We start from the raw sequence: 13,032 nt of genomic DNA, 5'->3' as shown, positions 1-13,032 counted from the left end.
TAATCCGAGCACATTTTAGCACAGTTACCCAACTGATTGAGCACTTAGAGCAGGTCATTTAGGGAATGGAAGGACACAAGTTGTTGATGTTGACTTTCCTGAATTTGCCAAGGCCTTTGATACAGTAGATTGTGGCCTTTTATTGGATAGACTTCATGCCATTGGGATCCAAGGCAAGGTTCTCAATTGGATAAGAAGCTTCATTCAGGATTGGATGCAAATCATTAAGGTCAAGGGATCCCTTAGCGACACACATGATGCCAAGTCGGGCAAAGCTTTTCAAATGTGTGGTTGGATATATTGCACGTTTAAGTCCAGAGATAGCATCACAATGCTAAGTCTGTTCAAGTCAATTGTTCAGCCACATCTTGAATATGCTTCACCCAATTGGGCTCCAATGAGTTCAGTAGGTTTGCAAAAGGTTGAGCATGTTCTTGACGCTTTTGGTGATGGATTTTTGACGCAGCTCATGTCAAATCCCACCATGTAGCAGGCAACATTCTGGATCTTCTGTTAACAAATTCTTCTCATCTTGTCTGTTTCCTTTGTTGAGTGTCAACCTAAGCATACTAATTAAGTAATCAGTTTCCCATTGTGTTTGGACTTGCTTCTGCAATTAGAAACAAAAAAGATTGTCCTCAAATGGTACCAGATTTTTCCACGGCTAACTTTGAAGGTTTCAAACAATACCTGAAAGGTTTTGAATGGGACAAAATAGTGTTTTCCTCCTCATTGAATGATGAGGCTTGGTGGAATTTCAAATGTATTCTAGATCAGGGTTCTACTACATTTGTTCCATTACGCAAGAGGAGATCAAGTCATAGGCCACCATGGCTGACCAAGCATCTTTTGTCGCAAATCCGGAAATGAGTGGCAACGTTTAAGTCGTCTAATGGCTTAAATCACAAGAAGGAACACTACCAATTTGCTAGACAAGTTGAAATGAATGTGCGCAAATCTAAAGAATGTTATGAAGAGAATTTGTCAAAATCTATAACTTTGAAGTCTTTCTATGGATATTTCAAAAAATTTGGCCACTCCCAAATTGGGCCAATACTGGACAATCAGGGTGTCTTGGTGGTCAACAAACATGAAAAGGTTGGACTATTTAATCAATATTTCTTATTGGTGTTTGAGTCATGGGATCCTACAAAGCAAGTAGAAACCGAGTTTGATCTAAGGAATCCTAATATGACGTTTAAATTTGATGTGAGCATGGAACTGAAACATATCAACCAAGCCCAGCAGGACATCATCATCAGGTGTTATTGTTTTACCACAAGGATTCAACCACTCCCAATTCATCTATCAGCATCTCCTGCCTGATGCCTAGAGCAGGATTCTGGGAATTAGTCATCTCCTATTCTCTTGCTTCACCCATCTCACCATGGTGGTGAAAAAGCCTTATCAAGTTTTGAGAGACATACGGGTTCCCATCTCAGCATTTCATTATATCTTGCAAATAGATAAGAAGCACTTTTGATCTTACCACTTTACTGAATCATTGCTCCCATTAAATGCGTTGGTGCCTCAAAGTTAACAAGATACATTTGGATATTTATATTTGAACACATTTAGTTATGTGATTCTCAAAATCAAGTTACAAATTCAGGGAGCCAATGAGTTGATGGCTTGTATGTCTCCTTTGGTTGAAACTGAGTAATGCAAGAGAAGTTGATCAGCCTGACACCCTGCTGCCCAACTACCAAAAAGTGTTCAAAGCAGTCTGAAGTGGCTTGATTGGAGTGACTTTTCCCTGGCAAGCCCTCTAGAGCAACTCAAGAGCATAAGAGAAATAGTCAGCTTAAGGTGGCCAAATCTACAAAGCATTTTCAAAGCTCTTCTGGGAATTGTTGATTGGACACAGATTGGTCCAATTCATATCATTTAGTTTATGTTTACTTTGAGGAGAGGGTGAGGGGTAATATAATATAGGTGTGTTGTAATGCCAGAAGAAATCAATCAATTTCCTTCAGACCTTGGAGAGTCTTGTACCTATTATGAACACCCTGACACCACACCAACGCATCGAAATTTGAAGCCAGTGCTTCTAGTGATAACGCCTTTTGATTTCTCAAGGACAAGCTGTCGTATCGTACGGTATCGTACGGATAACAGCTGTGATTGTTGTAGAAGATTAGTCTCTGATGATCAGCCTTAAATTTGCAATCATCGAGTGATTTTAAGTGAGCTGTGACTGTGCTGCCATATGGTGGCTTAGCCCGCCAGATATTGCTACTTCTGGCGTTTTTAGATTTTGCCTGGCGGGGAGATTTTTCTTTTTGCCGGGAAGATGAATCTGGCCGTTTTCTGGCCTTTTTGAACTTTGTGCGTCGGGAAAATTTTCAACATTGACGGATAGGCTGATTTAGGTGGGTTGCTGGCGTTTTTGAATGACTTTAGGCGTTTTTTGACCAAAATATCATAGGAATTGGCATATTTTTCCGAAGCTTTGAAGATGCTTTGCAAAAATGGGAGTTGTGCCTTGGCCATTTTATCTCATTGTACTTTCAGTTTCATACTGCAGAGCAATAAGGGCCCTTATTTGCAACATCACAGGGACCAAAGAAAATGGGAAGAGGCACGGTAGATTTCTAAATAAACTGCTCTTGCCTGGCCTTGAACGCAATTTCTTTTCCGGACATGATGTGACCCGGGGCATTAATTATAAATAAGATTTTAATAGAATTAGCCAAAAACAACACAAACGCATAATGATTAAATACAAGGAGTTGGCCCAATTGGCCCTTTATGTGGTAGAGGCTGAGTGACAAAGCGCCCTCTGAAGTGTAGAACGTAAAACATATTTCTTGCAGTGTAAGGGGGCTATTGATTAATGTACTGAACACTTTTAGGCACAAATTGACGCGTTTGAATTGTAAATCATGCTTCAATTGAATGATCATCAATTCCTTTCTCTAGAAGTAACATGCTATGTGTTTAGTGCAAATAGAGTACACACGTTACTGTTTCAATAGAGGTTTTCAAGGTTTTCAAGTTAGAGTTTTCAACTTCAGAGGCAATCATTTTTTCTCAGCTGCTTTCTCAATAAATCACACAATGTGGCACAATTCTGGACAAATTGGCAATGCATTTTTTTACTGAAATTGAGGTATGGCCAAATGATCACAATTTTCACTTGTTTCAGCATTGCAAAAATGTCCCCATCCTCTTCAGCCTCTTTCAAAAAACCAGACCATAGACAAATATGCAGGGCCACTATGAAAGCTTTCAGAGTTGAAAAACGTTTTCTGTCATAGATTCTAAGATGCTTGAAGGTGGATTATGATTTTCAGCAGACGCCATGTCACTCACATTTTTATGTGTCAAAAATGTTCAAACAGTACACCTCTACATCCACTAAAACAATGAACCATGGCTCTGCTCTATGAGATGCAATGTTTCAAAGTAGTTGAATTGTGAAATCCACAGAGTAGGGTGAAATATTTGCCACTCTGCTAATTTACACCCACAATCTTGAAATGTCTGGTCATAACAGTCATTGGTGACAGCACGTTCTGTGTATGACACAAATAGTTAACAGAAGGCCAGGAAATTCAACTCATGCAGGAAAGCATCTCACTGTACATTGAAGTGCCTTAGAATACTAAGAGAATATCTGGCGTTTTTCTGGCGTTTTTTTTAAAAAATATTTGGCTGTGATTTTCTTGAATTGGCGTCTTTCTAGCCTGTTGCTACCTGGCAGCACTTAGCTGTGTTACAAAACCCAGCAAAATGAACATGTTTGTTGTTCATTGATCAACACACTGTCAAATTGGCTCAATACCACAATGCTATTTGTCTACACAAGAATGCAAAATGAAATAAATGTCAAATTTCAATGCATGCTCAGTGCGGTTTGGCTGGGCATGTTGTCTTTGGTTTTGCCCCATGGAATAACGTCAGTTGTCCATGAACGCGTTCACTTGACAAGCCCTATACAAATGATTGAGCTTGTGAGAGATCTTGGCGTTCATTATAAAGGGAATTTGTCCTTCCCAAGACATCCAGTCGTGCAAATTCTGTTGAAGGACAGATAAAACGCAACTTCACTACGCAACACCTTTGCGTGCTTTGACTACTATATAGCTATGTTATATACTATGTTCGTCCAATTCATAGAAAACCATAACTAGAATGCTTAAGCTCAACAGGAGCTGCACCGCATGGGCGTCTTTTCAGGTCAGCTGACGCTGGTGGAAAAGGGACAAAGACATTTTGTGAAATCTTGCTTTGGGCAAGTTGAATTATTCCCATGAAATGGTCATCATTCATGTTTTCTTTCAATTTCTTTTGATTTTTACAAACATACATGAACAAAGAGCGTTAGAATATGATAAAAATCAAAGTGTTTTTGACAGAATGCAACTTACATGTCAAAAAATTTGCAGTTTTGCTCTGCAAATCACATACATACGCATTTGCCCTCATTTTAGTATCACATCTCAAAACTGTAACAAAATGTAACAATAATGCAATGCACTAATGATGCATTCAGATTTTCGTTTCAAACTCCAGGAGCAACATATTTATGTAAGTGATCATATACTAATGGATTTTCTTTGGATGTAGTCTCATAAACCTTGTTTTTTGGACGTAGAGTCATTTGAGAACAGCTCTTGTAGATGATGGTTTACTTCTTAAGGATTGTCAATGTTTCAATTGACAATGTGGTACTATCAATTCCACGTAAGACCTAGATTTTTTTTGTTTCTGTTAAAGTGTAAATGTCAAATTACCAATCACAACTTTTTTTTGTCCAGAGTTTTTCATTCAGATCAAGGAATTTAATGGCCGACTTGATGAATCTCGCTTCAGGCAAGTTGAATTATTCTCATGAAACGTTTGTTATTCATCTTCAATCTTAATTTCTTTTGAATCTTACAAATATACAGGTAGAAAGAGTGGTAGAATAATGAAAACATGCTTTTTAGGGCATATTACACGTAACATGTCAAAAAAAGATTTGGACATTAGTAGAGCAAATCATGTACTCCATTGATTGCCCTTGTTTAGCAACGCATCTCGAAAATCTCGAAAGTGTAACAAAATGTATCCGAAATTGCAACGCAATGATGAGAACAACTCGGAATTTCGTTTCATCTCCCAGTAATGTGCTTGAATGTGGGCGACATGATTGCGCCTTTAAGTAATCAAGGCAATTCCGACACCTCTGGAGGTCAGCCTGAACCTAGTCTTGTTCCTTGCGTTTCAGTTAAGTGTTTCCAACACATGGATGAAAACTTCAATTTGAGCCCCATTTTAAACTCTTCAAAATTGCTTTCTTAAAAAAGTGGTCGGACAACTTACTTAACCCGTTTTATCAAGCGTGCTAGACGAAAGTAATTGCTTGACAAGGAGTCTTATTAGGGGTTTCTACTCTGAATTTGGACGAGCCGTCAACGATTCAAATTTGTACCATAGTTGTCCTAAGTAGCTTGACTACGAATGAAACATTTTTTCCACCAGCGACAGCCGAGACGAAAAGACGCGATCGCAGTCCACAGCCAGATTGGTGAGTAACGTTTACAACGCCTCTTCTTTGTGGTCCCCCGGGTTACGGTACTCTAGAGGGCTTGACTAGTTTGGGCCTTGATTATCTAGATCCCCTACATTTTTGGGGTCTTCCATCGTTGGAGCGGAGAAGAATTGGAGTTGATTTGGTTAATTTTTTCAAGATCGACAAATGCTAGTCAGGTATCTCTATTCTGTGAATGGTGTCATCCTCCTAGTCAGTGACGTCTCCATCAGGGCCACTCGGTGCGTTTTTGAGCTAGAGGTCCGCAAGCCCCTTGTCAGGACCTCGTTACGACTCAATGAGGAATGATCTTTTCAGATTAGGTGGTTCCAGTTTTCACTTACCGCGGGGAGATAAAGTATGTCACAGGGCCGTTCGGACCTTCTAAGGCGGCTTGAACTATCTTGAGCCGTTACGTGTATTTTATCCCTTTTTAGCACGAACATGGCCTTAAGCATGAATGTCATAGTTTTGATTCGAAGAATAAAGCCTTTGGCACGCGTTTCATAAAAAAAAAATATATTCACCAATGAGCCAAATATCTGCTTTTTAAGTTTATGTCGTTAAATCTACTGGCCGCTCTTCCGTGGCACGTACTATCGCAGCGGCAAAGCCAAACTCACTCTGATTATCAGTTCAGTCGATTAAACACGTTCATCGTACTTGACGCTCATAATTCTTTCAGGCAAGTGATCAATACTTGTTGGGATGAAAAGTGTGCTAAAGAGTCTTATTTTTTGATTCAAAACGATTATATTCATGGTTAGGGCCACAGTAGGGCAAAAAAGGAAAAAAATACGTGTAACGGCTCAAGCTGGTCCAAGCCGCCTAAGAGTGCTTGACCGGCCCTGTGACACTATTTCATATCCCCGCGGTAAGAAAAAAAAGAATCACCTAACCTTTAAATATCATTCCTCATTCCTTTTTTATTCGTGTGCTGGATCATTGGAACTAGAGGGCTTGTCTAGCCCTCTAATTGGAACGCTCTACCCCTGGCGATTCGGCTGTCAACAACTTCACATGCGTTCAAGAAGGTTCAATTGCTACCAAGAGCACTTCATGTATTTTATTTTCTATTTTTTTTGACATTACTAATGTATGTGTGTATGTGTTACTTTGATGTGTTTGGTTTGGATTGTACTGCAGTATTCAGAGAAGGTACGAAACGTATTTAATGCTTTACGTTTTCAAAAACAGCATTTATGAACTTTGTCCCAGTCCCGGTTTTAGGGTCAATTGTAACGACCGTAGAGGCTTATTGTGCGTTTTAAGAGCACCTTCAAGCCCTCGAGAATCCAGGCTAGTTTGAACAATGAAGTCCACCTCACTTCTTTCTCGGGCTCTTCATTGAATAATAGGCTTTATATCTAATATTCGTATTGGTAACGGTAACGCGTTAGTTTTTCTAAAAAGTAACGGCAAAGGTAGAGAATCGCCCTTTTAGCGAAGTAACCGTAAGGGTAATTGAGACGTTTTTTTCGGTAACACTTCAAGCCCTGGTCATGATATGGTATATTGATGAGCAATCATTATGTCTTACCTTTTACACATTACAACTATTTGTACACCTTTTATATCTTTAAGAGCCACGTTCTGGCACTTGCCCATTTCCAGGAAGAGTGGTCCAAAAGCTTTCGATCTGATTTAGTGGCTAAGAGAAAAACGAAGAATTTAAGGCCGCTTTGGGGATCACCAAAAGAAACGAAAAACGAGCAGTTTTTGTTCTTTTGGGGTCACTATAGTTACATCATTTTGAAATGTAATGGGATTACAATTCCTTTATCGATGAAAGGAACGAATTTCTTGTAATTTTATTTTTGCTAGCCTGCTGATCCAGGATCATTGGACTCGATTACAAAAAGGAACGTTTTTGTGTTAGGGACGGGTGTATATGTACGTACATTGTGGAGGAGTTGGAAGGACGTCGTCGTTATTTAACACGGGATATTCCCGTCAGTAGACGCTGCCATTATTCTTTAGATCTGTTCTAATGATCACAGATTTAAGAAGGTAAATGAATGACTTTGGCCATCTACTCCAGATTTGAAATTACCTCCTAGATTGGTAAATAAAGTGTCAAAAACTAAAAAAACTATCATTGTTTAACTTGCTCTCTCCAATATTCGTAGGGAATACGTAGGCGTTGTTGATCACAGCATCTTTCAAGCCACACTTGGAAAAATCTTTAAAAGTCAATCCAGATCAACCCTATATTCAAGGACAAGCAAATATCATTTAAAGATGAACAGGTACAGAACAGACGAAAAAAAAAACTTTCATTTTGATAGCACTAAGGATAACATTCCCTGAAGCGCTTAAAAATGCCCGTGAAAAAACATCCAAAACAAATATTATCCTCTTGTTGTGTCTCAAGAGAATGTTAACAATAAAAACACATTTGAATCCATGAAAGTTGCAACTGGGATAAATTTGAACGATATATATTTATTCGTATTTAAATGCAATAAGCCAAAAATCACAATAGCCCAATAATCACGTTACATTCGAATTTGAAATCTTCCAGCTTTGGTGATGTACTTGACACCTTTGAACGGCTTGTATTTTTCGCCATACAGATCCAGTCGACTAACCTTCAAACCTGACACAGCCATTTGGGTAATAGTAAAAGACACATTTAAGGTTGGGTTGCTCTCGGGGGCTGTGGCTCCATTCTGGATATTGATCTGAAATGAATAGCAAGTGCAGATGTGTCAACGCCACGGCTCGAATCGAGTCTGAAACAAAAATTACTCACGGTGCCACGAATGTTTGGCAGCTTCTGTGGATCGATTTTGCCCACATCCCAATTGAGAACCTTACTGACTGGATCAAAAGCATATTTGCCTTGGGATGATGTCAAAGTGCAATTCAGAACGACTTTCGGCATGGGAATCTCGACTTTCACATTCTCCAGCTGTCGTCCCATGGTTTGCTTGGGACCCAAGGTCAGGTCAAGCTTTCCGTGTCCAGCTGGGCTAAAATACAGGTTGTGACGGGCATAGACGGGTATAGCCACGGCGTTTTGAGAACCAATCAAATATGACATGAGACGAAAGCTTCCATCTGGGGGAATAAAGGACAAGATCTTTTCTGCCTGAAAAAGAGGCAACATTGTCTGAATCATTTTTTGTGAACAAACGTAACACAGAAAGTCGAAACACACCTCCCACCGTTTAAATCGTACACAAGGATGAAAACTTGTATCGTCGAACATCCTTGGATTCATGAAAGACATCGTCAGATCTGGCATGCCGGTTAGCTTGACAACACAATCGATCTAAAAAAAAGTAGAAGAAAATCTTGTCATTCGTGCAGTTTTCTAGCCTCTGTTCGAGCGACTTACATATCCATGAATTTCTGCCGACACCATACCACCTGAGGTATCAATAATGGCATCAACCTCTTCGATGACGTCAAAGTAGGCTTCATTATTTGTATACTTCACACCCGATCTTCGCCACGGAACATTCGACAATTGTCCAGTGGGCAACGTTTCAGAAACACTATAGTAAAATGTTGAATATTGTTATAGGACTCAAACCAGCAACAAAATTTGGCCAAAAGAATGAAGAAAGAGCTACTTACTTGGATTTACCCGTGACAGAATTCACCACAGTCCGAAGAATATTGGGTGGCTTAATAAGCTCCTTCAAAATATTGGATTCGGTGGCCAACGGGAAGCCATTATCCAACATTTCATCTAGCAATTCATACACTACCACGTAATTCTCCTTAATGATGGTTTCCGAACAATCGTTAAAGTAATCCCTGAACGTATCAACGACTCGATGCAGGAACTCGATCACGAACAAAGGCGGCACTGTAAATTCATTATTACTCTGCGTTCTTTCTTTCTGACTTTCACCTTTTCTTTCCCTTCACCTTCTGACTTGCAAACAGCCACAAAGAAGATGTTACACCTATAAATGGAGATAAGGTAATGATGAGGTGTTTCGATCACCGGAGGCACGTCGTCCATGGATGAGGCCTTGTTCTGGGCCTCAAAAAAGTAATCGCAAACCGAGCGAGGAATCACCGCCTTCCAATGTTTCTCCATGAATACATCTCTAAAAGATAAATCATCTAGCGGGAAATGGACCAATATTCATTAGTTCAGTGGGGTGAATGTGGCACTTCCAACATATGGTGTTGGATTGCCATGGAAACATTGAGTTCCAACCTACCCGGAGGAATTGATCACAAAGAGGCTGTGAATCATGTCGAGGCTATTTTCATATGGGCACCCTCTAATAGAAAATGAAATCCTTTCAGGAGACACAGACAAATGTAAAAAATACTCCTTAATGATGAGGTGGACGTGCATCAAGTGATGTTTTGGTTGGTCAGGCTTGCCACTCATCTACATTTTTGAAAACTCGAGCATGCTGAATGAATGTTGTCAAGCATATTATTTGGTACAAAGGCCATCAGAAAGAACGAAAAATCGATCAAAACCAAACTTCAGGATAAATCACATTGGGCAAAATCACGTTCGATTTAGGCAAAAAAACTGAACTGGCGCAAACATGACTCTTTTCTACAAGCCTGATTTAAGACTTGAAGGAACCAATCAGGAGACAGAGCCAAGGTGAAATTGACAACCCTTTAAAGGAGCAAGAACTGAAATCAAAAGGACAGATTAACGTTGTATATTTATTCAATCTTTAGATTCGAAATTTAACTCTTCCTTACTTTCCAATGGGAACAAAGTTTTCCCTTTGCTTCATTTTAGCATTGAATCAAGCTATATATGTGATAGTGGAATATATCTTTTGGAATTCCTTGGAAACGCTATCGCCAAACGTAAAGATAGGTGATCAAGTATTTTCAAAATCAATTGAGTGTTCCATGTATTTCTTTTGCATGAGACCAGCAACAAACTGATGACAATATTGTACCTCGAATGGAAAAAGATTGGGATCACCAGAATTTAATCATTCTAGCTTCCTTACCCTTCACAGCATTGGGGCCGAGTTTTAGTCATCAACGTGCCAGCCTCCAAGCTTCTTCTCATTTTCCTGGCATTCGATCTCAAAAACCAGGTCAACACAGCCCAAAGGGGGATTGCTGCTGCGTTTCCTAGTTACATCTGCCAACACCGCCGGCTCTTCTTACCTTTCTCGTGATGGTTCAGCTGACTACCACTCCCTAGGTGAGAACTGACAAGGTCCCACCGCTCCCAGCGCTCCCAGCGCTCCCGGGCTGGGAGAGCCCTAAACGCTCCAGCTGGTGAACAGCCAGTTCATTTTGACGTGAGTGGCACAGGCGAGGCCCGGGCTACATGGGCTAAGGCAGAAGCTGTGGAGTGGTCGCTGTGCCTGCCGGTTTAGCCGTTCCTTCGCCGATATTCTGGGATGATCTGCTGGTGAGCTGAAAGTAGGGGCAGAGTACTGCTGATAGCAGGCAGACTGTGGCCATTGCAACTCGTGAGAACACTTCAGTCAGAGGGCTACACATACAGATCGAAAAACAAAAATCCTGACAGAAAAAGTTCAAAAAAGTCCAAGTGGTCCAGTGTCGTGGGTGGACAACCACTTTGGCTCTTGCCCCACCTACTGGAACCACCTCCATCTCATTCCATCCTCTGTAAAATAGGTAAGAACTTCATTAATGTTTTGCCCCATGAACCTGGACCAGCCCAACCCGGCCTGCCAGCCCGTCAGACATAGTAACCCAATTCGTCAAATTAGAAATTTTCGCATCGACTTTTAAGGGACATAGGACCATTTTCTTAATGGAAAGTGGGGTTCTGTGGTAAGAGATGACTGTTTCATATCACGAGGGTCCAACTATTCGGGTATAGAAAACACTTTTGAGTCATGAATGTTCAAAAATATATTTCTTCTCTGGTCTCCTGTCCCACAGCTGTCGACAGCTTTGTCAAAATGGCGGCTTGGCCACAGCTTCTATTGCCCAGCCATTCAGCCCTTTTGCGGCCTATTTTAGGGGCATGCGTTTCACATCTTAGATAGTAGCTATAGTAGCATTGCCAGCAGCTGTTAATGTTATAAAGGGTGGGAAGGCAGAGACGACAGCCTGAGCTTGGGCGGTATGCAAAGTGAATCGAGGCCATGTCAATGCAAGCTTCTTGAGGCCAAGCTTGACGGACGAAATCAGAAAGAGAAGGCAGTGAGGGAGGGAGGAAAGGCGCCAGGAATCACAAACGGACCTAGATGAGATCGATGTGGCAGCGTCGATTGACCCATTCATGAGGAATTGGAAGGGAGAAGGAGGATGTTTGCGACTGGCGAGAGCAGTTCGGCGCGAGACAACGTTTCTTCTAACATGATGTACTCAATCGCTATGCACAAACTGCAACTTTGAATATTTACCGAGGCACTATCCTGAATCGGAGCAAGTAACCCTTTGGATGGGCATTCTTCTCTTACTTTTTTCCCACTTGTTCATTGCAAGGAACGTGCTTACATCTCCCAAATGATGAAATCATTCTGCGTCATTTCTAGTCATTATCTCCTGCTTGAACAATTGAAATAACTTCCCATAAAGTGAAATGCTTTTCAGAAAGCTTCTGCCTTCCCAATTATTGCGGTTGTTAAATTGGTTAACAGTGTTTTGCCTTGATGTACACCTTGATCAGAACGTAGGTGCTATTGCAATCCTTAGATGTATATCTGCAACCAAAAGGGAATAAGTGTATATTCAGTTAATTTTCAACTGATGAATCTGGTTCAAAAAAAGATTTAAACGCACCTCTTTCTTTCGAACGCAATTTTGATCGAACCCTACAAGACGAGAATACGCGAAGGTGTTGTGTAAAAATTTCAGCCAAAGCCAGCTCTTCCATCCAGTATCGATTGCAAAAAACACCCTTCTCCGTGTTATCTATCTGTAAATTGCATTCTGCTGCTTCCGTCAATTGGTAAAGAAAGCCCAGAAACGAAGCTATCCTTGCCAGGAGCGGGCCTAGTCTCGGTTGGCTATCGCATTTTCATCAGAACCTCAAGATAGTTTGGCGGGACGGCTCCATTTCTACTTTCCTGGACGAGAAGCAGCTGGCAAGCGCAGCCACTGTCATAGATCAGCTGCCATCAGTGCCCTTCTCTTTTGGGCATACTGCTAGCTCGCTGCCTTCGTACCATCATCCATGAAGACGAAGCTGTTTCGGTCTGTTTTACAGTTGGCGGCGCCTTGAAACGTATCGTCCTCCGGGCCGCCTCATCTCTCGGCATCCATCCATCCATCCAGTGCCAGGCTCCCGCTAGGGTGGAGGACGAATCAAGCAAGTATGTGGCTGGGTGAAGTGACAAGCTCGTGGCACTCTTCTCACAGGCGAATTGAACTTATTACACAGGTGTAATGTAAAATTCATAGCCCCTGAGTGACCAGACCGTGATTTGTGCGAGGCCCATTGTTTCGCCTCTTGGTGGAGGGACAGAAGCTGTTTTCCCCTTTGTGGTTTGACCTCAATTGACCAGCTGCTAATTCTCGTCCTCTGCTTTGTCTCCACTCTGTTCCAATTCGCGGCCCGTGGGTCGGAGTAGGTCGCGCTTAAT

At 41.2% G+C, this 13,032-nt stretch overlaps 1 protein-coding gene and 1 long non-coding RNA gene across 2 annotated transcripts in view; one reads left to right on the top strand and one right to left on the bottom strand.

Annotated features, from left to right (window-relative positions):
• Positions 1-7,943: 7,943 nt before the first annotated feature.
• Positions 7,944-9,739, bottom strand: LOC131887735 (AP-3 complex subunit mu-1-like; the record flags this gene model as incomplete). The annotated part of the gene is given in 7 exon segments (XM_059236404.1): positions 7,944-8,202; positions 8,274-8,612; positions 8,682-8,795; positions 8,862-9,021; positions 9,104-9,338; positions 9,401-9,585; positions 9,703-9,739. Coding segments are annotated over 7 exon segments (1,254 nt in total). The 3' UTR covers positions 7,944-8,016.
• A 3,030-nt stretch (positions 9,740-12,769) lies between these two features.
• The window catches only part of LOC131887738 (uncharacterized), a 901-nt gene continuing 638 nt past the window's right edge, over positions 12,770-13,032 (top strand). The window contains exon 1 of the long non-coding RNA XR_009374057.1: positions 12,770-13,020. This is a non-coding gene — a long non-coding RNA (uncharacterized LOC131887738). The remainder of the gene's footprint in view (positions 13,021-13,032) is intronic.

The sequence above is a fragment of the Tigriopus californicus genome, chromosome 10, assembly GCF_007210705.1.
Source record: "Tigriopus californicus strain San Diego chromosome 10, Tcal_SD_v2.1, whole genome shotgun sequence".
NCBI classification, from domain to species: domain Eukaryota; kingdom Metazoa; phylum Arthropoda; class Copepoda; order Harpacticoida; family Harpacticidae; genus Tigriopus; species Tigriopus californicus.
This window is presented reverse-complemented; position numbering and strand designations above follow the sequence as displayed.